Genomic DNA, 25,829 nt, shown 5'->3' with positions numbered 1-25,829 from the left:
CAGGTGAAACTTGTGTAAATACTGCCATATTCCTTTAAAAATGAAATAAATCACCTTCTATATGCAGTGTGTGAATTAGCATATTTATTCTTTCACACCTGCCGAATATACATTTCCCTTGTACATGTACATAAAATAGGCACTGGAGCAGCATAATGCTTCTAGCATATTATAGGCAATATTTTGTAGAATGAAGTATGTATGATTTTTTTTCCAAATATAAAAAAGAAATGTCAAAAAACGTTCATACTATTTGAACTGAGGATTTATTAGGCATTTGACACATAATTTAGATGTGGAAGATATTGCTGAAGGAACCTGATCTGATGCCTTTTCAATGGCTATGAGAAAAATGACTTGGAAATACTAGAAAGCATCTCATCATTAGTTTATACCTCTAATGAGGCCATGATATAGAAAGAAGGATAGAAAACAAGTACACATTTATATGGAAAGTTAGATGATTTCCTACCTGATAGATTTTTATAACATGGTAAGAAAATAACTCTAACCACCACACAATGCTTATGTACCCTGTATACATTTAAATACCAGTGGTTCATAGATATTTATATATTTAGTGTCCCCTCTCCCCACATACTGAAAGTTGAATATTCTGTGTAGATTATGAGCCCTCTTAAGGCAAAATTCTGTCTTATATTACTGTGTGTTTCATAGTTCAACTGACTGTACCCTCCAAATAACGTTAAGCAGAATTCTAATTTAGTAAATATGACACAACAGACAGTCTAAGCAAATACTTTTTTCCCCCTTAATGCAGGACAAAATGTAAAAATAAAACTGCAGATCAGAAGCCTGTGAAAAGGACTGAATTCATGATAAAATCTTAATTCATTATTTATGGACACACTCTTATTTATAAAAGTTAATATAAATGGTTTTGAGCATAACTTTGAGGAGAATAATTTTTTTGCTAGCTGGTAAATGCTTATGATTCCCAGGATTTCTGCAAATGCACTGCCTAATTGACATTATTTTGTGACATAATTCTGAACTCCTTTTCTAAAATTACATTTGTTTGCTTGAGATTCAGAATTTTTACAGTAGCTTTGTCGAGATAAAATTCACTCTTTAAAGTGTACAATTTGGTAGTATTTACTGCATTCACAGAGCTGTGCAACCACTACCTAAAACACGAATGTAATTCCAGAATATTTAATCACCCCCAAAAGAAACACTATACGATTCTCAGTCTTTCCCCATTGAATTATTTTTAATGAAGAAAAGTCAACTGAAAAAAATGGAGCTCCTCTAAGGTATTGTAAAATCAGGGAGAGACTCACTGGATGTATACAAAGTTTGGTTGCCATGATAACTCCTTCATGTTCACTGTCATGACTGAATCTAGACTGATTTGCTGCCAAAAGTCTTGCTGAATGGGATGCTTTATATACATTTATAATTTACAAGCATTTATAATCTTTATATAGGTTTTAATATTTCTCTTTAGGAAGAAGGACTCGGAGAGGCAATTTAAGTGAAAAGAGGGTCGCTAAGAACTTTTAAATCTGAGTTTGTCTTGCTTTTCCTCTCTGTTCAGAGTGTATATATTTTTAGTCTAGTTTAGAGGAAGGAGTGGTTGGGGATTAAGATACTTGTGGCTAATGGAGATCCTGGGGGTCCAAAGCTATTCTAGCATCATTTGTGTTCATGCAGACATCACCATGAGGCTAAATCGTGTCCTAGAGAAGGACAATTGAATGCTTTTCTTCCTTGGATTTAGGGTTCCCACTGATGGCTCCTTCTGCACTCTAGTTTTTGAAGCTGCTTACTCTAACTTGTATGGGACCCCCTGAGTTTCTGATTTTCCTAAGAACAGTTTGGACCTCATGTGTTTGCTATTTTCACCAGCCAGCCCCCAAGGCCCACAGCTGATCCTGGTCACTTTGCTTCTAAACATGACTAGGTGACTTGACAACAATTCCTACCATCCCTTTCTGGAATTTGACATACCAGATCAGCAACCAGAATTTAAGATCTCCCTTCTTCCTCCTCTGTGACCCCCATATGTATTAGCTATTCTTTTTATTTATTTTTTTGAGGGGGGGCAGACTTAATTTATGAATTGTTTTTAACTTTATTTTGGCCTCTTGTTTCCTGAAATGTTTATTCTTGCCAATATTTTAAAGTTAGGGCTCTTGTATCCGAGAGCCCTACCTGTGTACATTTCTTTGGTTAGCTGTGAACACAGAGAATTCCAGGGCTTAACAAATGCCTTGAAATAAAATGAATGGGATTTTTAACTCTGCATGTTCTGATTTGTGTTAGAACCTAAATAAAATGCTTCAGGTTTACCTACAGACCAAGCACATATTATTAGCTTATAAAACATTTCTTATTTATTTGAATTTTTTTTTCCTGAGAGGGTAACAATAATTGGGAAATATGCTTCCAACATGCAAAATGAGTTGTATCTTTCCATAAGCAAGTTTATAATTGGGCTCCTGCAGCCACGCAGCTTCACATATGGTACTTATGAGTCAATTAAAGCACCCTAACAAGCAATTACGGGTTTATTGTTTAATTCAATTTCCACAACTCATGCTGTTCCACTCAAATGTTGCATATATGTCAGTCAGCATGTAATAATAAGCATACATGTTATTCAAATGCTGGTTTTGAAGAATGGGACCTCCAAACACTGTGCTCTGCACAGGGAGAGGGAAAATACAAGGGGAAAATGAAAGCATTTGAGTAACATAAGGAGAGTAAGCAGCTTCAAAAACTAGAGTGCAGAAGGAGCCATCAGTGGGAACCCTAAATCCAAGGAAGAAAAGCATTCAATTGTCCTTCTCTAGGACACGATTTAGCCTCATGGTGATGTCTGCATGAACACAAGGGCAAGAATTGGCTTTCACTTCTATATAGAATCATTTGGATAATAGCAAGTAAAAAAAGAAAGAAAGAAGGATAGAAAGAAGGAAAAAAGAAAGAAAGAAAGAAAGAAAGAAAGAAAGAAAGAAAGAAAGAAAGAAAGAAAGAAAGAAAGAAAGAAAGAAAGAAAAGAAACCTTCTCTATTACTTACAATTGTCACAGAAATGGAATTGCTAGGGTATTTACTAAGTGACTGAGAATATGTGGAGTGGTTGGTTGGTTAAGCTGAGGTGATTGAAATTTGCGGAAATGGGCCTGGGTCTTTGAGTGGAGAAATTATCCTGGTCAGGCAGGGGTGACCCCAGTCTTCATGCCTGGGAAATACCAATGCTAGAGGGGACCACCTTTCCTTTTTTTTTTTTTTCTTATGTTACCATGGCTCCTGGCCTTGTCCATACCAGCCCTGGTCACTTAGACGATTAGCGTATTCCTTCCCTGTTCTCTGCAGCCAAAGTGACTAGGCACAGATAAGCAGGGAAGACTATTACACACAGCACCCAAGTGACCATATGGAAGTGCATCCTAACCCTGGCCAGCTCTTGGCCCTGGAAATGTGGGAGTGGCGAATGGCTCCCTTCACTCATGGTGGACAGTTCAGCGCATGTTCCCAGAGTAGAGTCTGCAAGACATGCTTGCTCTGAAAAAAAGCATAATTAGCCTTCTTTTCCAGGATATAGAACTGTCTGTTACTTCTAGCTGTTCTCATGTCCTTCCCAGCTCCAGTATTTCTCTGAATATTGGAGATATTTCAATTGATATTCCAAATTGAGATTTTTTCCCTTTAGTCATTTATGAAGTAAAAAATCGAAGCATGATAGTTGGCAGAGAGAAAGTGGCTTTCTATTTTGCATGGTTCAACCCAAATACTGGGATTTGTCATTGGAATGCCCTTCTGTTTATTTATTTTTTAATTTTATTAAATTTATTGGGGTGACATTTGTTAATAAGATTATATGTTTCGAGTATGCAATTCTATAATGCATCATCTGTTATGTATTGCAGTGTATGTTCACCACCCAAAGTTAAGTCTCCTTCCATCACCATCTATTTGACCCCCTTCACGCTGATCTACCTCCCCTTTTTCTCCCTTTACCCTCTGGTAACCACCATACTATTGCCTGTGTCTGTGAGGTTTTGTATGTTTGTTTGTTTTGTTTAATGTAGATGTACGTTCTTAATTATGCTTGGTCTTGAATAATAAATAAGTCTACATCTCTATTTTCCCTAATAACACCCCAGCATAATGAATGTAGGAAGAGCAGTTCTAAAAGTAATCAGATAATCTGGTTGGCTGAGGGAAACTAGGCAGGGTGCTTGAAAAGCCAAAGAATTAAAACAACAACAACATAAAAATCTGTGGCGAAAATAAAAAATAAAATTAAATTTAAAAAACCTGTTGTGAGAGCAGGGAATGGGAAGTCATGGTAAACTTGTGTCAAATTTGCTTGTCTTTCAATGATGGGAGTAGATGAGACAGGCTTGGGTCATACTCTAGTACATGGGTTGGCAAACTGTGGCTCACAAGCCACATGCGTCTCTTTGGGTATGTACATGTGGCTCTAAAGGAAAATTGAAAATGCAAATAAAACTATCATAGTTTCATTTATAAAATTTTTAAAGGATATTATTCACATAATGGTGATTATGTAAAAATATATTTTTGGCTCTCGAATAATTTTTAAATTGTGAGGAACAGGATTGGCTCTTCCGTCAAAGTTTGCCGACCCCTGCAGTCCAGTGGATGAGGCAATGCGTCAGGGCTAGGAAGAAATACCTTTGCCTCGTGTTGTAGGCTGAATAATAGCTCTCCAAAATGCCCAAAGTCTAATTTCTGAAACCTGTGAATACTTTACCTCACATGTCAAAGGGGACTTTGCATATGTGATTAAAATAAGGATCCTCAGGTGAGGAGATTATCCAGGTGTGTCCAATAGGATCACAGCAGCCTTTATAAGAGGGAGGCAGGAGGCACCCGGATGACGGAATCAGAGCGACAGAGGGAAGGATGTGATAACACTACAGTCTTGGCTTTGAAGCTGGAGGTTGTAGGCAGCCTGGGGGAGCTGGGAAGACAAGACACCTGATTCTCCCTAGAGCCTCCAGAAGGAGCCAGCCCTGCTGACACCATGACGTCAGCCTGGGGAAACTGCTTTCAGACTTCTGGCTGCCAGAATTGTAAGAAAACAAATTTTTTTCCTCTTAAACTTCTAAGTTTGTGGTAATTTGTTACAGCGGCAACAGGAAAACAATAGTACCCTGGAAACACACTAACATTAAAAAAAAAAATCTTATGGGGCTTTCCTGATGCCGACATACCTCGGAGATATTGTGGGTTTGGCTCCAGAACACAGCAGTAAAGCGAGTCGTAATCTTTTTGCTGGTGGTGGGTCTTGCCTTTAACTTGTAAAAATGCACGACACCTGTGAAGTACAATGAAGCGAAGCACAATACAGCAAGGTATGCCTGTACTAAAGGACATATGGCATTGAATTATCAAACAACATCTAAATCCCTCAGCACTTGACACTGAGCTCTCCCTCAGGAACATTGTACAATGACCCCTGCCCCTCCTACTCCATGGTGGGCTTGAAAGAATCCATTACTATATTTGAGGCATCTTAATGTCACTTACTAGGAGACACATACCTAAGAATACAAGCCAGTCACAGGCTCAGCTCTCCTGGACCTCGGCACTCAGTGGTGAAGCATGTGTATGGCAGGCTTCCTATTTTTAAAATACTTCTCAAGTTTTATATATATCTATATCTATATCTATCTATCTATATATATATATAAGTTTATATATATATAAGTTTATATATATATAAATTTTTATATATTTTTATATATAAATATTATATATAATATATATAAATATTATATATATAAAATATATATATATAATTTTTTATTATTATTATTTTTTTTAGCTGAGCCATCCTGCCACCTATTGGCAGCTCAGCGGCAGCTCAGCTCGGGTTGGGAATCAAACTGCTGTTGCTTGGAGTTCACACTCTTGAGGGAGCTCTTAACCAACTGAGCCACTCAGCTGGCCCTCAATTTATATCCTTAATCCAATCAGATTTCTCTGCATCCTGTCTGCCATTATAGCTTCAGGGACAGGGATAAATACCAGCTCAGATGGGGGACTGATGCAATGCAGGAAAAGTCTATCAGGCAGGATTAAAGAAAAGCACTCTGCTTCCTTGACAGGGAGGGAGCCTTTGGGAAGGAAAAGAGAAGAGACGGGATGGGAGGGGTGGAGGTAGAGTAAAAGGAATGTGTGTCATGATTTCCCCTGACTCAGGGCTGACGTTCTAGAAATGGAGTTTGGCTAAGGAAAAAGAAAAAGGCTAGAGTGTTCCTGCTCCATGTTCTGTTTGGAACTCTGGGAAGAGATGACCTACAGGGACTCCACTTCAGGAGGGACTTAATGCCTCCTCAGATGCTCCCTGAGTTTCCTGTGCCACAGAGAGCCTCCAGAAGGCCCCACTTGCCCTGCGGAGTGTGTGGTACCTGATGGTGCTATCTGGCAGGCTTAACAGGAGAGCCTACCCTGGATCTCCCAGGGCACTGATCACAGAGCCCCAGCAGACACCAGCAGGTACCAAGGTGGAGTGAGGCCTCATCGGCCAGAGGACTGTGGCCCCTGACCAGGCTGAGAAGGAATTACCACGAGGGTTTTAGCCTGAGATGAGACTTCAGCAGTGAATGTCACCAGGACAAGCAGTCATCATGTAGGCAAGGGTCACTCATTGAACATGCTGGCAGAGACCCAGAGAGCTTCTGAAGGACTGTTATGCAGATGTGAAACCCTTGCTGGCTGCCAAAGCCACGCAGGTGACATCCTGGAGAGCAGAAGGGGAGTGATTGAAAGAGCAAGACTGTGTATTTGCCTAAAAAGAATTATTTTAAACAGGAAGAGAACTAATTAAAGTAGCCAAAACTGAGATTGTGTTAATTGGCATTTATGTCTTTCCTGATTGCCTAGTAGGAAGGGAGCTCTTAAGGATGATTATGTCAGCCTTTAATGAAATAATTGGAATGGAGAGCAGTTCCCCCTCAGACTCAGAAAGAGGTAGCTGCCCTGACCTCCACATCTTGGAGGGCTCTTCTCTGGCCGCCTTCTGGCTCTGCTCCTTCCCATGAGTGAGAAGCCCTATCGGAGTCCATGTTTCCCCACCCATCCCCCTATTTAAACTCTGCTAAGTCGTCAGGACCATGGAATTCCTTGCCCAAATGGCCTGAGATGGATGCAAGCACATGCATGATCTCTTCTTTGTATGTGACCTTGAGGAAAGCTTGCAGTGCCTATATGTACACCCCAAGCCTGAGAGATGGACGGGGTGGCTGGTATGTGAATTGAGCTTTGGGGGATGGACTGCAGTGCTCATTCACAGCGCAAGGAGATCCTCCTGAAGTAGAACCCAGCTGGGGGTGAGAAGGGAAGGGTGCAGGCCAGAGACCTGGGGCTGGGCCCACATCCTTGTGTGGACACATTTTTTACTAGAACCTGGTTTTCCAACTCATTATGAAGATATATATTAACGTAGAAGAATAAAACCAATCTATTTCACCTTTGTTATTGCAGTTAAACTTTTTTCAGAGTTGTGTTTGGTGACCTCTTCTTGTGTCTTAACACTAGACCCCCATATTAGAGGCAGCCTGGCATAGTGTCATTAAATTACTAATCTCACGACAAACATGAAACATGTAAGTGTTATGAGTCTTAGCAAAAGGGAATTGAAGAGTCCCAGCAGGCGTAGCACTTCCATGTGCGTAGCAAGGGCAGGAAGCCGTCCCGTCCCATTACTTGTTTCTCCTTGCAGGCACGTGGTATGCCAAGCCCCTGGCCTAGCTCATGTTGTCTTCTCTAGATACATCCTACTCGTCCTTCATATGTCTCCCCTTCCAGGAAGCCTCCTCTGACTGCCCAGTGCCTGAGGTCCCAGCCCTCTGCTCTTGCAGGACCCTGACTGTAGTGAAATTATATTTCTGTTTTTTTCATCTGTGTGTCCCGCCACTAGTGCAGGGCCTGCCATAGAGATCATATTGTCTGAACGTTGGTTGAGCTGAACAGTCGGTGCCCATCCTCTCTGCTCCTTGACATGCTTATAAATTGAGCACTGTACCGGAACTGAAATAGTTCATATGCAGGACAGTAAGCTAAGAGAGTCCTTCTTTCTTCCTAACATGTCACCCCCATTTCCTGGAGATCATGGCCTCTTGAAAGGAATTCTTCCTACCCTTCCTTGTAAACTATTAGACTTGAACTCTGGTCAGGAGCAACTTCAGAAAAGTCACGTGGATGTCCTTGGTGAAGGTGATGAGCGCGGACAGGTCTCAAGTAGCAGGTGCCATCTCTTCATTTAGTCTTTCCAGGCAGAAGTTATCATTTCTTAACATAAGGCTGGCAACTCCTGCCCTCTTCATATCAAAATTGAAAAGAAGACAGACTTTTATCATGGCACGTGTGACTATTAGAGTTTAGAGGTGACAGGGGGCAGAAAGATGAGCCATTGAGTAGTAGTTCATCTTCATTGAAGCCTAAGAAGCCTGCTTAACCATCCCACATGAACAGCAGTTCCTTTTTTAAAAAAATTAACAGAGACACACTGAGAAGTCATACAAGTCTCTGCTTTGTTTCTTTTGCTAAATTCTCAGATAATTGTACATTTTCTGTCAGGGGATTTTTTTTTCATGCTGGTAGAATTGAAACTCAGATAACAGGAAAGCAATTAGTAACTCTTCCTCCTTTTTTTGATGATTCTTTCTCAAGGTTCAGTCTGTGTAGTAATTAAGAGAAAGATGAAGTAGCCTAACTCAATTCTATGTGTTAAGTGCTTTAGTAGACACTATGGATAGGAAGAGGTGACCTCAGGCTTCACGGAGGTTTTTGGAGGGTTCCAGGTGACCCTATGTAACCCACTTACCAAGCGACTGTTCTTGTCTGACAGCCCTTGCCTGAGTGGCTTGGCTCCACCATTTGCTCCTCCGTCATTCCTTAACAAGAATACCCAGCTGTCCCTGGCAGCTACACTGAGAGCTTTCTGCCCAGAGCTTAAGATAGCTGAATTTCAAACAGTGCACAGTAATGAGATTGTTCCAGAGCCATCTTAACTAATTTTACTAGGGCGTACAATTGTCCTCCAATAAAGATGACACTATTTCAAGTTTAATAAATCAAATATAATTAAGCATTGAAGAGCCACTCCTGTTAAACAAGTCAGTTCACATAGAAATATATGACAGTGAGGGTCAGTAGTAATTGCCTCTCCCTTTCCTGGTGGAAAGACCTTTTCCACCAGTATTGTACAGTATGTTAAATACTTAAAAGCACCAGAAGATAAATCTTTTCTCTAGATTGTGGCCTGTGAGTGATTTGCTATGATCCCAAGGACCCAGGACTCAAAGTTCAACTAAACAGCAGATGTCTGACATATAAATTCTCTGTAATGGCTTACTTTTTCCAGCCTGCACATTATACATCCATTCCATTCGAGACTGAAGTACCTACTTATCCCTTCTATGTCAGGTTTCCCCACTGGTTATCATTATTGGGGAAATGGCAATATTGTACTATGTTGTATTATCTGTCTACCTGCTTGTTACTGCCTCCTGGAAGCTCGATTATTTGTATACATGTACATGTGTGTGCGCACAGTGCTTTTATCATTGTTTGTAGTTCATTATGTGTATATTTTGTGACCAAATGAGTGGATGGATGAAGGAATAGATTGAGTTCAGTAAAGTCTATCAAGAGAAGTTGTAGGTAACAACAATGTAGGTATATAAGGGAAGTCTAGTGTCTAGACCACCATGGAGGTAGAGAAAGTGCCTTTTAAAAGGTTTAACACTGATTCCAGGGAGGGTGCAAGCCGTTTTTTGTTTTTGTTTTTTTTCTGATTTATGTTCACTGCTCTTATCAGTAGATAGGCCCAAATCGTTCAGAAAAGCTTTGATATATGCTCCTAGATATTACTTACATGTTAAAATTCTTGTGAATTCAGCCTAAGCACAGAGGGGAATGGTACCTGTTTCCGCTGGATCTCACCACCTCAGTAAGTGAGGTGTAAAGGTGTAAATATGGGCAGCACTCTTTTGTATAAATGTTCACTCTCCTCTCGTTAAGCTCTTTGTTAAGCAGTGTTAAGGATTTTGATCTTGATGCTTCCCTACCAGCCTTAAATTTCAGTTTCTGACTTTTCCTGGAATGGCAATCTTATATGGCAGTTTATATTGTGGCCTCATTTTTGTAGATGCTAAGCAGAATGTGCAGAATGTCACTTGGAAATATAAAAAATACTTGGGAAGGCCATGCAGTCTTTGGAAGAAGCTATTGACTTGAACAGTGTAATTCAAGAGTCTCCAGTCACATTTCTTTGGGTTCAACCAGGTTTTGTGGGATTTGGAAACTTCTTCCTGAATCACAAATCAAAACAAGTGATAATGGATGCCATTTCTTACATTTCATTTCAAATAGCCTTCTCCATAATAATGTATAAGTCTCAGGGCACATGTGCTAGTGTACTAAGTAAGTACTTAGTTCTATGCTAAACACTTCATCTGCATCAATTTGTTATATGATGTAGGGATTATTATCATTCCTGTTGTTTGGATGAGTTGAGTCTTAAGAGAGTTTACATAATTTGCCCAAGGCAACAATAAAAACATCAAGAGTCAGCCTTAGTTCCATTTGATACCAAGGGCTACAGTTTAATCAGCACACTCTACTGCTTCTGATTTATTCTTCAAAAGGAGTTCTCTGGATTAAGGAGTCTATAAATCTTTAATATTAGTCACAGAACTATATTACAGGTTAAGAATAATATATTTTTAAAATATTCTTTGCCATGAGTGCATTGCCTAGTGGAAGGGGCCTCTCAGTTGAGTTTACCTGTAGCTACCTATTAAGTTATCCCTATTTTATCTAAATGTCTTCACTTTTCATTTCCTTTGTGTATGTAGCTGTTTTCCTTCCTTTGCTGGTTTTCTGGTCCAGCAAACTTCTTGCTTTCTATTTCTTCAGTATTTCCCTACTCCCTCCAATAGTTCAGTACCTAGTCATTCATCAAGTGTCTGTTAATTAAATGATTCCTTTTATACTAGAATATTCCCAAGAAGGAAATTGTTTCATTTTACTTATTCATATTTCTGTGTCTGATGATTATTTCTTATTAAATTTATTGGGTAACATTGGTTAATAACCTTATATAGTTTTCAGGTATATAATTATAATTTGACATCTGTGTACCATATTGTGTGCCCACCACCCGAAGTTTAGTTTCCTTACATTACCATGTATTTGACCTCCTTTACCCACTTGATGCTCCTCCCACCCTCTTTTCCCACTGGTAACCACCATTCTGTATCTGAGTTTGTTTTTATTTAGTTTTTTAAATTCTTTTCACATTTGAAAAAGATCAATCTTAAACTTAAAGAAATCTGAGAACCTTAATGCCTAGACTAAACTGGTATTCCACAGCCTGTAAGTGTGTTAGCTGCTGTTCACCCTTGGGTTACTTCATCATCAATAGTAACATAGAGCAGTGGTCTTCAGATTAATGTGGGTGTAGCCAAACTTCATGCTACAACTTTAAATGCATTCTGTGACCCTTAGTGACCTCTAGAGTCCCCATGTGACTACTCTACTATATCAGTTAGTGATGGATGTGATATACTCTGTGAAGCTCTGTTAATATAGTGAATGTGTTCAGGGCATAGCTGATGTATTGGTTGATTAATGGTGATTTTAAATGTAGTGCCAGAATTAAGTGAAGATTCAACCACAGTTTTCTCCTTGCCTTTATCCTTCCAATTCTGAGACTGGCCAAGGAAGACATAGGCATGGAGAGTGAGAGTGCATACATGGATATGTGATATGAGAAGTATAACCTGATTGATTTAAAATGAATTTAAAAACAAATATAAAGGATAATAATAGATAGTATTTATGCCCCCTTATCGTGCGTAAGACACTGTTAAGAATTCTTACAACTCTTTGTTATAGATGCTCTTATTATACTCATTTTAAAGGTGAGACTAAAGCATAAAGAATTTAATTAATGCACCTCAGTTCATGTAACTCCTAGATGCTTGGATTCAGATTTGCTTTCATGCCATTTGACAACAAGGTCTGTTCATTACATCATATACTATAGCTATTTTTCTTAATTTCTTATGCTTTCTTTTATTAATGCAAAATAGTTCATTATTATAGACATTCATAAATCCAGTGTATTCTCTTTTAGTTTTTGTTATAGAACTTCAAAATGTCACTGATTGTTTATCATAACACTTAAATTTTAGACTTATTTGTTTTCTATAATTTCTTTTGAATATAGTAAAATAATTTATTATCAGTGGGAAAAAATCCTCATTCATAGATACATAGATGCTTAAATTTCAAATAGCAATGCTTTTTAAAAGTATTTAAAAATCTTCATGTTTTTCAGTGTGTTGCCATTTTGGAAAAAAAAGTAACTTGGCTGAATAAAAGCCCCTTAATTTGACTCCAAATTGGTTATCCAAATGTAATTCAAATAGCATTTGCTTGTACCCTACTTAAGGAAGTATCTTGCTGTGTTCATCGTTAATGGCTCTTATATTCCCAGTAAAGAAAATACAGGTGATGTTGGCTTGATATGCAATGGATTTTGTTACTAGGGTGTGGCTACAAACAAAACTATTCCAAAGGAATGAATAGCTCCATCTGCCACAGTGCAGATTTACAGACTGGGAAGTACTGTGTGTCATCTTAAGCACTAGATAGGTTTGGCTTTCACTAATTTTAAAAGAAAAAAAAAACAATTTATGGTATTCAGATTGACTTGTTCTTTGTTGTGCTTAGAATAAAGAAAATAATCCAGAATATAAGAAAAATGGGCAACTGAACAGAACCCCTATGTATACTTACTCTGTTTTGGAAAAGTTTATATAAAGAGTTTTAACAACATTGACCCTAAGCTGTGTTCTCTTTATTTCTTGTAATTCAGTAGATGTTCAAGGGCTGTGATAAAAATAATCCTACACTATGGTTTCTTTACAATAATGAGCTCAGCAAATATCCATTAACACACACATGTCTGAAGGCACCAGACCAAATATGGTTAGTCAGTGAGCAGGCTGGATCAGAACCACCTGAGATGGTTACAGACAAAAATATTCCTTGATTTCTCCCCCATAGATGCTGATAGAGTGGGTCTGAAGTCATGCCATAGCATTTCTGTATTCTCATAGACATCCATGGTTAGGGATAAGTTTAGAAGAGTGGTTTTAACTGAGGGCAATGTATGGCAATGCCTGGAGTAATTTTTGATTTTCTCAACTGGACGGGTGTTTGTGCTACCAGCAACTAATGGGTAGAGGCCAGAGATGCTGTTATATATCCTACAATGCACAAGACAAACTCGTGTACCCACAAAAAAAATTATCCAATCTAAAATGTCAGTAGGCCCAGATTGAGAAATGCTGTTCAGAGAACGTAAAGATATATTCACAAAGATTCCATAAGTAATCCGGTGAATAAAAGAGACACAAAATATCATTCATTCATAATGGAATAAAATAAGTCATTGGTCCAAAGAATAAAATAAGCAAAATTTTAAAAATGTTTTACTTCTAGATTATTAGTTATTTTACAGTATGGTTAGAGACATTCTAGTTGAAAAAGTATATGAGAGAAATCTTGAAGAGTTATCTGCAGTTGGCAGGATATTTTTAATGAGAGTTATCTGGATAGATTGTGCCTGTACTTGAAAAAAATTAAGGATTTTTTACTGATCCTGAAATTTTAATAAGGAGAAGAAAAATTTAGTTACAGACAGCAGGAATTCTTCTTTAAATAATAACTATGAAGTGAAAATAGGATCATTTCTATAAGTGCCATTTAAACAAGCAAACCAACAATCAAATCTAGGAAGAGTTCAGATGATTTTTTAATAGTTTTGTCCTTATGTTACTCACTGTTACATATTCTTTTTTCTAGTTTTATATTGTCCCTAGAGATCAGATACTCACAAGCAGGACATATGATAGATTTCTGAAAGTTATTTTGACTGCTATCATTGTAGGGTTTGGATTAATAATGTAACCAATTAAATCCTCAAATATCTCCACCAGCAACAATAAACATTTAATTTCCAGAGAGAAATATGGGTGGCTATCTTGAACACCTTTTATAATCACAGTGATAACTAAATTTTCAAGCATTGAGGAATTCTGATCTTTTGTCAAAGAACCAGCAGCAGACTAACTTAATCAAAATAATAACAAAATAGCCACATGTTTTTGTTTGTTCATTTTTTAGCTGTTTCATGTGTCTCTGATGATAACCAGTCATCAGAGATGACCGAATGCCTCAAGCAGACAAAGAGCATGCCTCCCCTCGTGCAAGAATGCACTGTCCCATGTCGAGATGACTGCACCTTCACTGCTTGGTCCAAGTTTACGCCCTGTTCCACAAATTGTGAAACAACCCGAAGTAGAAGGCGGCAGATCACAGGTAAGGTGTGCTTTTCATTCTTTAGCTTCAGACAAGGCGATGCACTCCTGAACTTTCCAAGGACCACATAAGCTGTAGAAGGAGAGGAGGTTATATCAGGTCTCCCCACACCCCTCTGTGCCTATGCTTCGCACATACTATGTGCTCAAATAATATATGTGAAATGAATGAAAGATGTGAAGCGTTCTGTAGCTATAAAGTTCTTCTCTGTACAGCTTTATAACCTTTGTAGTCCTAAACAGCAATACATTCACCAATTTCCCTAGAGTAGTTAATGGCTGAGTTTCTGGTATTTGTCATGCCGAGAACTCAGCAAGGGTGAAAGCAGTCACTGGTTTGTAAAGAACATCAAAGGTACATCTAACCTTTATTGATGTTGTTTGTTATTATTTTATGAGCAATTTGACATTTACAAATTTTAATAGTGAAAGGCAAAAATCAAGTTGCATAAATATTCTGCTTTTGTGGTATATTAATAATTATTGGTTCTGTTTACATCCATGAAATTTAATGGAAATTAAATCAATAACTAGTTTAAATGAGGTCCTGGAGCGATTTTTGCCTGTAATATACAAATAATTGATAGAGTAGTGTATTTTACTGCTTGTCTAGATTAATATGCCAGAACTTCTCTTAATTCTATGTATATTTGTATAAGCAGAAAACTTAATTCAGGAAATGGAGAAACAAAGGAAAACTGCCAAAATAATCATGGGGTAATACAACTGTATTGACATTGAAGAACTCAGCACAGATGACCACTTGTTCTTATCGGCAGTTTAAGTACTAATTCTCTTGTTTTCAAGACCTTTTTGTTTGAATGCACTGCTTGTAAGATTGTTTTAAATTTAACTCACTCTAATGGATTTACTTAATGGATGAGAGGCTTTAACAGGATTTCTGCATACAAATCAGAACCCCATTCATTCAAGTGTAGATGAAACTTATAATCACAAATAGAAATATCAAATAAAATATGTTGTACTTTGTGCTCTCCTACAGAAATCTGTACATATATAATTTTATGCAACATTGCTTATGTTTCGCAGATAAAACAAATTTCTATGGAGAAACAATATAATGGATTACAATGTGTGTGACAGGAATAATTTCAAGTTCAATGAGCAACTTAGCGAAACTTGGTTTGCATGTTCACACAATGTTTTAGAAGTCATTATCCAGTTATTTTCTATATATCTTTGAGAGGTGCAAGACTTTCTTTTAGAGGGGAAAAAAAAAGTTTTAATTGGTTGCTGGTTTTTCTTTGTCTTGAAGTTTGCTAAAGATATTTTTTACTTGCAAACTGAGGAAGGAAAATATTGAGAATTCTAGGGTATTTATTTATTTTATAACCAGCATAGCTTGTTAAAAATTGTCAATACTTTGATGAATTTTAATTTTATTTAAAATATACTTTTTGTGTAAATATTGAAGAACTGATGAACATTTTCCTGTAAACTCTATCCTAAGAATTTTTCACACCAAAAATTATTTTGAATTTTTTTTTTTCAAAATAATTATCTGCTTTGATTTTAGCTGGCTAATTAATCTTTTGTGCATCTTAATATCTAGGTGATATGTTAAAAAAAAGTAGTGAATTAAAATTTTCAACTTCTGATGATTTATTTTTGTGATACAGCACTGTGGTATAATGCTTGTAGTTTGTCTTCTCCGTGTAATTTGGCAGTAAACTTAAAAAGAAATCCTTAACATGGATGACAATAAAAAGCACAAACTTAGACCATAAAACAATGTCACTCTTTAACACTGACACACATGGCAAAGAATACACAAATACAAGCCATTCATTGAATAGTGGACCATCTAGGGTGTTTTTCTTTTTTCTATTTTTAAAAAGAGGCTTTAATTTAATATCTGAGTGTTCTGTGTATTGTACTTAAACTAGACCAATACAGGTTTTAGACAGAGTGGCAATTAAAGCAGTTGTTTCTTTAAAATGTTGGAATAATCCATCACATAGACAAACTGTCTGGGTTTTATATACATATAACTAGATAACTAATACATACATATTTAACATTTGTAGTTCTGTGTTTTTGTGGGATTAGTCACATGTTTCCCTCTGATTTAAGGAGGAAAGCTGTCTTTAGAATTGTAGTGTTTTTTTTTGTTTTTTAAATTAGTACTAGCTGGTTTGAATCCAAAGGTTAATGCTGATTTTGACTGGAAGATAATCAAAGAAAGGACCACTGATAATTTGTTTCTTATCATGAAAACCATTTCTGCATTAACTAACTTGCTCAAATCATTCGTCAAACAGTGATTGCATGTAATTAAGAGGGGTAACACAAATATAGAGACAGTGTATTTTTGTACGGAATATTTGTTCTGGTAATTTCTGGTTGCCTTGTAAATGAGCATTCTCTCTCTCTCTTTCTCTCTCTTTCTCTTTCCTCCTTCTTTCTCCCTTTAAAAAAAATCTTAAATTGTTCCATGAGCACTTTTTGTTTACCACTTATGTGTGCTAGGCTTCGGGAATACTACAAGAGAATTAGATAGACATGATCCTAACTTAAGGGTTTACAGTCTAATGGGAGATAGAGATTTTTATTACACGTAATTATAACATAGTGTAGTAACTGCTCAATAGCTGTTTATAAAGGTTCCCATATTAGTTTCTTATTGTTGCTGTAACAAATTACTACAAATTTGGTGCTTAGAACAACACAGATTTGTAATCTTACAGCTCTGTAGGAGTGAAGTCAGAGATGGATTTTACAGGGCTGAAAACAAGATGTTGGCTGGACTGAATTCCTTCGTGGAGGCTCTAGGGAAAATCTGTTTCCTTTCCTTTTCCAGTTTATATAGGCTGCTCACATTCCTTGGCTCATGATTCTCCCTTCCTCCATCTTGAAATCTAGTAACATTGTATCTCTGACCATTCTTCCATAGTCATATTTCCTCTGACTTTCTACTCAGTTAGGAAAGGTTCTCTGATTTTAAGACCCTGTGATTAAGTTAGACCCACCCAGATAATCCAGAATAATCTCCTACTTTCAAAGTCCATAATCTTAGTCACATCTACAAAGTTTTAATTTGCCATCTAAGGAAGCATGTTTCCAGTTTCCAGGTGTTAGGATGTGAACATCCTTGGAGAGCCATTATTCAGTCCACTGCAAACTGTTTAAGTACAGAAGAGTACCTCTTTCAGACATGAGATGAAGAGCGTGTTCAAGGATGGCATTTTGGAGGGAGCAATCTATTCATTTGTACCTGAAGGACCAGTAGGCATTAACTAGGCTATGAAGGGAGGGTAGAACTGGTGAGAATGTCTGGAGCATGCCATGCAAAGGCCAGAGCCAAATGAGTAATTTTTAGGAACTGAAAGATGCTCATATCAATTTAAGAAACATACAAATCTATAGAGAATTTTTATGAGTTTATTTGAGTCAAACAGAGGATAGGATATGCCTGGAAGCAAGATCTCAGACTGAGAAAAATGCTTCCAAGAAGTGAGTTTGCAGCTTCTTGTATGCATTTGGAATTAAGGAGGGAAATTAAGATTGCGTAAAGGTGAGAGAGAACAATATGGGGATCGGATTGCAGAATAGTTGAGGAGTTTATGTGTCCTCTAGAGGGTCATCACCTTTCTGAAGGAGAGGTCTAAAAAGAGGCATTTCAAAGAAGCATCAACCTATTGGGTTGTCGGAAAAGTCATGACTGCATTTTTGCAACAAAAAAACAGAAAAATACATCATGACTTTTCCCACAACCCAATAAATGCATATAAACAATGAACAGGGCTTGCTTAAGGCAAAGATAAGCCTTTTAATAAAGAAGTTATATGCCTGGGGTGTGACTACCGACCATAACCTATCCATTTAGGAATTTATGATCAGGTCACCTATGCAGTCACTTCCTTTTTTTTTTTTTTTTTTTATTTACTTTCCATGTAACATGTCATTTTGTCCACCCTCAGTATTACTAGCTTGTAGCATGTGTTGATGTAAGAAACACCCAAACCTGTAGAGAATTTTTATAATAATTTATTTCAGCCCAAACTGGCAATATAACAAGGAGAAAAATCTCAAATGCTCTGGAGAATAACAGTTTTTTTAATTTTTTGAATGCATTTGAAATTAAGGAGATAATTTAATAAAGATTACACCAGTGTGGGAGAAAGCAAGGCAGGGATTGAATTACAAGATTATGCGCTTCCTTAAGAGTGGTTATACCTTCCAGGAGGTATTACTTGTGGCATTTCAAAGGTGTATTAACCTAGGCAGGTGTACAAGGACAATAGACAGGGTTTGCTTAAAATCCTTTCACTAAAGAAGTTATAGGCCTGGGCCGTGACTGCCCACCATGACCTGCCCAATTAGGAATTTATGATTTATTATAGTACCCCCTTTTTGTCCACACATGCCAGGGGCAGAATGGTGCAACATACGTGATGAGACAGGTCAAAAGTTAACAGGAGGGAGCTTGTGAGTTAACAGGGATGAGCTTAAAAATTAACCTTAATTCCAGGGCTTTGTTTTATGACTTTGGAAAGAGTTAGGTACTTTTAAGCAGTAGGTAGACTCAGACACCACGGTTATATGTGTTGAGACAAGAGTGGAAATTGAAGAGATAGAGACAATAGTACTTTATGAATGGTTGGGAAGCACCAGAGACTTGGGCATGTTAAATGCTGATAGGAATGAGTTAGTCATCACCATTGATGTATCTTCAACCAGTAAATTCTTACAGGCATGACAGAGACTGGGCTTCTCAAACATATTCTCAGTAAGTGACCCTAATGGTAGAAGCAAGTGGATGCATCCTCCCAGGGTGACAGTGGTGTGGCTGAAACTCCTCCAACATCACTTCAGGTCCTGTAGAAATCCTTGTTTATTGTGACCATAAATATCAGGGAAGGCCATAGACCCAATTGTCAGGTGATAACTGTAGAATTGTTGTGTGGAAGGGAAACTATCTGACAATGAGAAAGTAATCCAGGCATCAGCTTGTATCAAGTACATATTTCTAAAATAGCCATAAAGAGTAGAAATAGACCAAATAAAGCTGCCTACTTTTTTTTTTTTTAATAACCAAGCAAGACTAGTTAATAACTTACCAAAGAGGAAACAAAATTAAAGTTACTAGATCTAGGAAAAATTTTAGGACTCTAGAAGATATGTGTTGGCAATGAAATTGAATCAAGTTACAGGCTAACTTAGGATCCCTTAAACATGATTATCAAGTTCATGTTTAACTTGAGCTGTGAAAAATGACTTTGTATTGTCATTATTCAGTTAGAATCACAGCTCAAAAGTCCATCAAAGTCATTCGGTAAGGTAAAGTCATATTCTACAATACTTAAGTTAAAAAGGTCTCTCAAAGTAGAAGCAATAGCTTTTTCTCAGATTAAATGATCCATTACAATTTAAACATTTATTTCAATCTATTGTTTTTGTCAGTATTTGTGAGTTGCCCGATTGTGAGAACCAATATAAGTTCTACTTTGTCTACCATTCCCCAAGTGGCAATCCACCTCACTCCATTGTATGGGAGGGTATTTTGCTCCTTGAATAAATAAACTCTGTTTTTTTTAAAAAAATCACTTTCAAAAGAGGAAAGAAGTTAATATTTACACTATTTTGTTGGTTTCCCTGGCAACCATCAATATCAGGGGAAAATGGTGATAAGGCAATCCTGGTTTATCAACAAATTGTAGGAGAAATAATAAATAAATTAAGAGTTTTCTCGCTGTTTAGCCCCTGTAGCAAACATTTTCTGAATATTTTGTGCCACTCTTTAACATGAAAACACTCTTTTTCTTTTCAAATTGACCTAAATTTCACAATTATCCTGGGAGTTGCTTCCATTGTTGTAGGACTTAATTCCATGCACCAAGGAATGAAAACAAAGACTTCATTTTTATTTAAGATTCACTATTCTAAGAGTTTTTAAGTATGATAATGTGACTTTTAATAAAACAGCAAATGTGAAATTAATATATCAATGTCTCTTGTTGGAACAGGGAAAAGCAGGAAGAAGGAGAAATGCCAGGATGCTGACCTGTACCCTTTAGTGGAAACGGAGCTATGTCCTTGCGATGTATTTATATCTCAACCTTATGGAAATTGGTCAGATTGCATTCTTCCTGAAGGCAGAAGGGAGCCTCAACGAGGATTGCGGGTACAAGGAGACAGCAAAGAATGTGGAGAAGGTGTGCGATTTCGAGCAATAGCCTGTTCTGATCAAAATGGAAGACCTGTTGAGCCCTCCCGTTGCAGCAGCTCTGGTAAGGAGATGGGTGAGGAGTAACAGATGAGAACTTTGACATATAGCCCAGGAGGTTTGGCCAAGGTCTAGAATTAGTAGCTTTGTTATTTAATAATTGTTGTCCTTTGTCAGTAACACACTGCCTCTCATAAAATATAGACATATGAATGCACCTATCTGTGTCTCACTGATTATCTGGAATGTGAGTGTTTTGGATCCTTGACTCACCTCATTCTGTATTCACCTTTGAGCACCTGTTTGCTGGCGGTGAGTGCAGTTGCTCTACTTTACTGAGAAAGCCAAGGCCCAATACATTTTGTGGTGTTTATTGGTGCTCTGGTCATATATATAGAAGGCATCAGGCCTTGAAGGTCTTCTAAGGGAGGTGACAAAATATCAAGGAAAAAGTTAATATTAAGTACAATACAATGTATGAGTACATCCAGATTAATAGAATAAAACTGTAAAAAGAGACCTTAGGCAATCTGGGAGAGTTTTGTGAGATACTAGTCAGGTAGCAGACTGTTTGTTTTTAACCTTGGGAGAATTTGATATCGGTGAATGGAGAAAATAATAAAGATTAAATACAGTTGCAATAATTATTGATAGAGAAGGTTGAGACTCATGATTACAATGGAGTTTATTAATTTTCTGCTTTATTGGTGGTGTTTTTTTACTACCTTAAAAACATTAACAAGTTAGGAATTTTACAGAAGGTATGGAAAGAGAGAATTTGTGTTTGAGTGGCAAGCTCTGAGAAAACTGATTGATTTTGGTCTCTGTTGTCAGTCTTGTTTTCTAATAAGTTTTTTCAATAATGCCAAGTGTGGGAAATTGAATTTAGTTCTAACATACAAGTCAAGTAAATAATAGTTTGTCTTTATTGCCAATATATTAGCTTGTCTTCATTTAAAATATACCTGTATCATTATAGGAATGCAATTTAAAGTTTAATGATTTTTAAAAATTGGTATCATCATTGCTCTGCTTCTCAGGTTAGTGTACAGCATTGTTGACAGTGATTTGACTTGCACAAACATTAAATACATCACATGCAATAATGGATCCATTTTATGAAAGCCAAAGCTGGTTGACTCTAATCTTTGTTTTTCAGTATATGTCTATAATATGTGTGTGTGTATGTATGTATATATATATATATATATATATATATATATATATATACACACATGGTGTATTATATGTTAATTTGATACATTTATATATTGTAATGTTGACATGGTGATAATTAGTTTCGCTATCTTATGATGTAATTATCATTTCTTTTTAGTGGTTGGAATAATTAAGTACAAGTCTTTCAGCAAGTTTGATTATAACACACTGTTGTTGGCTATATTTACTATACTGTACATTAAATCTCTAGGACTTATTTACTACTCGTTACACAGTTTTACCCTTAAACAACCTCTATCCTATCCCTCTACACTCACCATCCCTAGTAACTTCATTTTATTCTATGTTTTTATGAGTTTGGCTTTTTTATATTCCATGTATAAGTAATACAATACCGCATTTGTCTTTCTCTGACTTCTCTTAGCATAATGTCCTCAAGGTACATGCATGTTTCCACGAATGGTAGGATGTCTTTCTCATGGCTGAGTAATATTCCACTGTGTAGATATACCATATCTTTATCCATTCATCTGTTGATAGGCACGTATATTGTTTCTGTATCTTGACTGTTACAAATAATGCTGGAATAAACATGGGATTGCATGTACCTCTTCCATATCCTATTCTCATTTTCTTTGGATATACACTCAGAAGTGGAATTGCTGGATCATATCTTAGTTCTATTATAAATTTTTTGAGGAACCTTTATATTTTTTTCTATAGTGACTGAACCACTTTACATTCCCGCCAACAGTGTACAGGAGATCCCTTTTCTCCATGTTCTCAACACTTTTGATCTGTGCGTGATGACAGCCATTCTGACAGGTGTTAAGTAGTATCTCATTGTGGTTTTGATTTGCATTTCCCTGATTAGTGACGTTGAGCATTTTTTTGTATACCTGTTAGATGTTTTCTCTGGAAAAAGTCTATTTAGTTCCTCTGCTTATTGTTTAATTTAACTGCTTTTGTTGTTGCTGTTATTGAGTTGTATACATTCTTTACATATTTCGGATATTAAACCCTTATCTATTGTTTGGTTTGCAAAAATTTCTCCCATTATGTAGGTTGCCTTTTCATTTTCTTAGTTGCTTTTTTTTTTTCTGTGCAGAAGCTTTAATTTTGATAGAGTACCATTTTTTTTTTATTTTGAGTTTTGCTTTTATTGTTTGTCCTTATAGTGTCATGTCCAAAAAGTCATTGCCAAGGCCAATGTCAAGGAGCTTCTTCCTTACATTTTCTTCTAGTTTTGTGGTATCAAGTCTTAGGTTTAAGTCTCTGATCCATTTTGAGTGAATTTTGTGAGTGGTGAAAGATAGGGGTCCAGTTTCATTTTTCTACATGCGTTTATCCCATCTTCCCAGCACTACTTACTGAAGATACTATCATTTTCCATCAGGTGTTCCTAGCTCCCTATATTAGTCAATATTAGTTGAATATTATTTGTCGAATATTAGTTGACCAAATATGAGGGTTCAATTCTGAGATTGCTAATCTGTTCTATTGGTCTATGTGTCTACTTGTATGATAGTACTATACTGTTTTAATTACTATAACTTTGAGAATAGTTTGAAATCAGGAAGTGTGATACCTTTAGCTTTGTTCTTTCTTAGGGTTGTTTTGGCTATACAGGGTCCTTTGTAGTTCCATACAAATTTTAGGATTCTTTTTCTACTTCTGAAGAATGCCATTGGAATTTTGATAGTGATTATATTGAATCTCTAAATGGCTTTGAGTAATATGGACATTTTAATAATATTAATCATTTCAATCCATGAATAGGGATGTCTTTCCATTTGTTTCTGTCTTCAATTTCTTTCAACAGAGTCTTGTAGTTTTCATTGTACAGAGTTTTCACTTCCTTGGTTAAATTTATCCCTAGGTGTTTTTATTGATTTTGATGCTGTTGTGAATGGTATAGTTTTCTTTATTTCTTTTTAGATGTTCCATTATTAGTGTATAAAGCACAACTGATTTTTATACATTGATTTTATATTCTGAAATTTACTGAAATCTTTGATTAGTTCCAACAGTTTTTTGTTTGACGTTTTGGGAGCTTTCTATATATAACATCATATCTGCAAATAGTGACAATTTTACTTCTTTCCTATTTGGATGTCTTTTATTTCTTTGTCTTGTCTAATAGTTCTAGCTAAGGCTTTCCATCTTAAATAAGAGTGGTGGAGTAAGTAAGCAACCTTGTCTTGCTCCTGATCTTAGAGTAAAAGTCTTCATTTTTAATGTTGAATATAATGTCAGCTGTGGGTTTGTCATAGAAGGCCTTTATTATGTTGAAGTTTGTTCCTCCTATACCCAATGTATTGAGGGTTTTTAATCATAAAAGGATGTTGTATTTTGTCAAATGCTTTTTCTCCATTTATTGTGATGATCGTGTGATTTTTATTTTTCATTCTATGTGCATTAACATGATATATTACATGTTTTGATTTGTGTTTGTTGAACTATCCTTATATCCCAGGGATGAGTCCTACTCGCCATGGTGTATAATCCTTTTAATGTGTCCAATTCAGTTTGCTAATATTGTGTTGAGAATATTTGCGTCTATATTTACAAGTAATATTGACCTATAGTTTTCTTTTCCTGTAGTGTTCACATCTGGCTTTGGTATCAGGGTAATGCTGGCATTGTAAAATGAGTTTGGAAGTGTTCCATTATCTTCAGTTTTTTTTAGAAGAGTTTGAGAAGGATTGGGTCTCCACCTCCTCTGCTGGAAAGGTAGTAACTGCCACCACCAAAAGCCTAGCCCCCTTGCCTTGTCACACTGGGAAGGTGGGGGCACCTTGGCAACTTCTTCCCTCTCCTCTGCCTCTAAACTCCTCTGTATCTCACTCCAGTAGAATTCTGGAATCACCCTTTAGGCAGGCTGGATTTTCAAAAATTCTCTTGCCCATTGGTATCTGACCAGTTTTGTACTCTCTAGGTTCTTTCTTTCATGATTGCAATGAGTGTAGATGGGCCAATTTGCTGACTCTCATGCATTTGCAGCCTCCACAGAGATCCCTTTGTTTATTTTCAGATGCACAGATGGGCTAGAAACCTCCAGGTTTCTGAGTGTAATGTGTAGAGGCACTTTTGCTTGGTAATGAATGTTGAATTAGTTGTTATAAAAAGTGAAGAGAAGGTAGGGATGTCTTATGTCACCATGATGTTGATATCTCTTCCATATGGTTTATTTATTCATTCATTTGATAAAAATCTATATGTTGAACACCTGCTCTCTAAATAAAACACCTCATCCTCTTCTATTATTTGGATATACAGTTATGGAGAAATCAGAGAGTTGTGCATTTTATCGATTAGTGAGGGACAGTAACAAAACAAAAGGACTTTCACATCTTGATTAGCATGTAAGATGCTGAATAGACAATATTTAGATAGACTTCATGGAAGTCCTCACTGAAGTGACATACATTTGAGATCTGATGAATGAGAAGAAGGCAGGCACCCATGTGAAAAATACATGCAAAATAATTTTAGTTAGTGAGACAAACATGTCCAGAGGATGTAAGGCAGTAAAGAAGTTCTGGCAAAAACAAAGGAAGCCCTGTGGTTTGAATGTAGAGAGTGAGGATAAAGTGTGAAATGCAATTGAAGAAGGAGACAGAGTCTTGTGGGACAAAGCAAAGGAGTCTGGATCTACTTTAAGTGCAATCATTGGATAGGATGTATGTGTTTAAACAGCTTTTTGGGTAGAATAGCTGTGTATAATGAATGCAGATCCATGGACAAGTCAGCAGTACAATACAATACATTGTCAGACAGACTACAGAATACCTGTTTCTAGTTTGCCCTTGATATACAGTTTAGGATTGGAGGAAATGAAATTGCATTGCTACAAGTAGACAAGCAATATTTTTGAAAGAATAGAAAATGCAGAAAAACAATTTCCAAGTGATTCCATGACAACTGTGTGAGTTACCTTTAACTCACCAAATTATAAAGTGAAAATGCAATCTATTTTGTATCTGATTCCAGATAAAATGATTGATTTTGGTAGGCAATTAATTATCTTCATTAGTATTTCACTCACAAATAACTTAGCATTTG

The 25,829-nt window shown here is 36.7% G+C and overlaps 1 protein-coding gene across 1 annotated transcript in view; it reads left to right on the top strand.

The window, feature by feature from the left end:
• LOC109372880 (thrombospondin type-1 domain-containing protein 7B) overlaps positions 1-25,829 on the top strand; it is a 382,043-nt gene that overhangs the window by 129,643 nt on the left and 226,571 nt on the right. The window contains exons 6-7 of the mRNA XM_019626386.1: positions 14,205-14,399; positions 20,386-20,649. Coding sequence (XP_019481931.1) covers positions 14,205-14,399; positions 20,386-20,649 — 459 coding nt within the window. The remainder of the gene's footprint in view (positions 1-14,204; positions 14,400-20,385; positions 20,650-25,829) is intronic.

The sequence above is a fragment of the Hipposideros armiger genome, unplaced genomic scaffold (genome assembly GCF_001890085.2).
Source record: "Hipposideros armiger isolate ML-2016 unplaced genomic scaffold, ASM189008v1 scaffold_673, whole genome shotgun sequence".
NCBI classification, from domain to species: Eukaryota; Metazoa; Chordata; class Mammalia; order Chiroptera; family Hipposideridae; genus Hipposideros; species Hipposideros armiger.
Note: the sequence above shows the minus strand (reverse complement) of the source record. Positions and strands in the feature narration are given on the sequence as shown.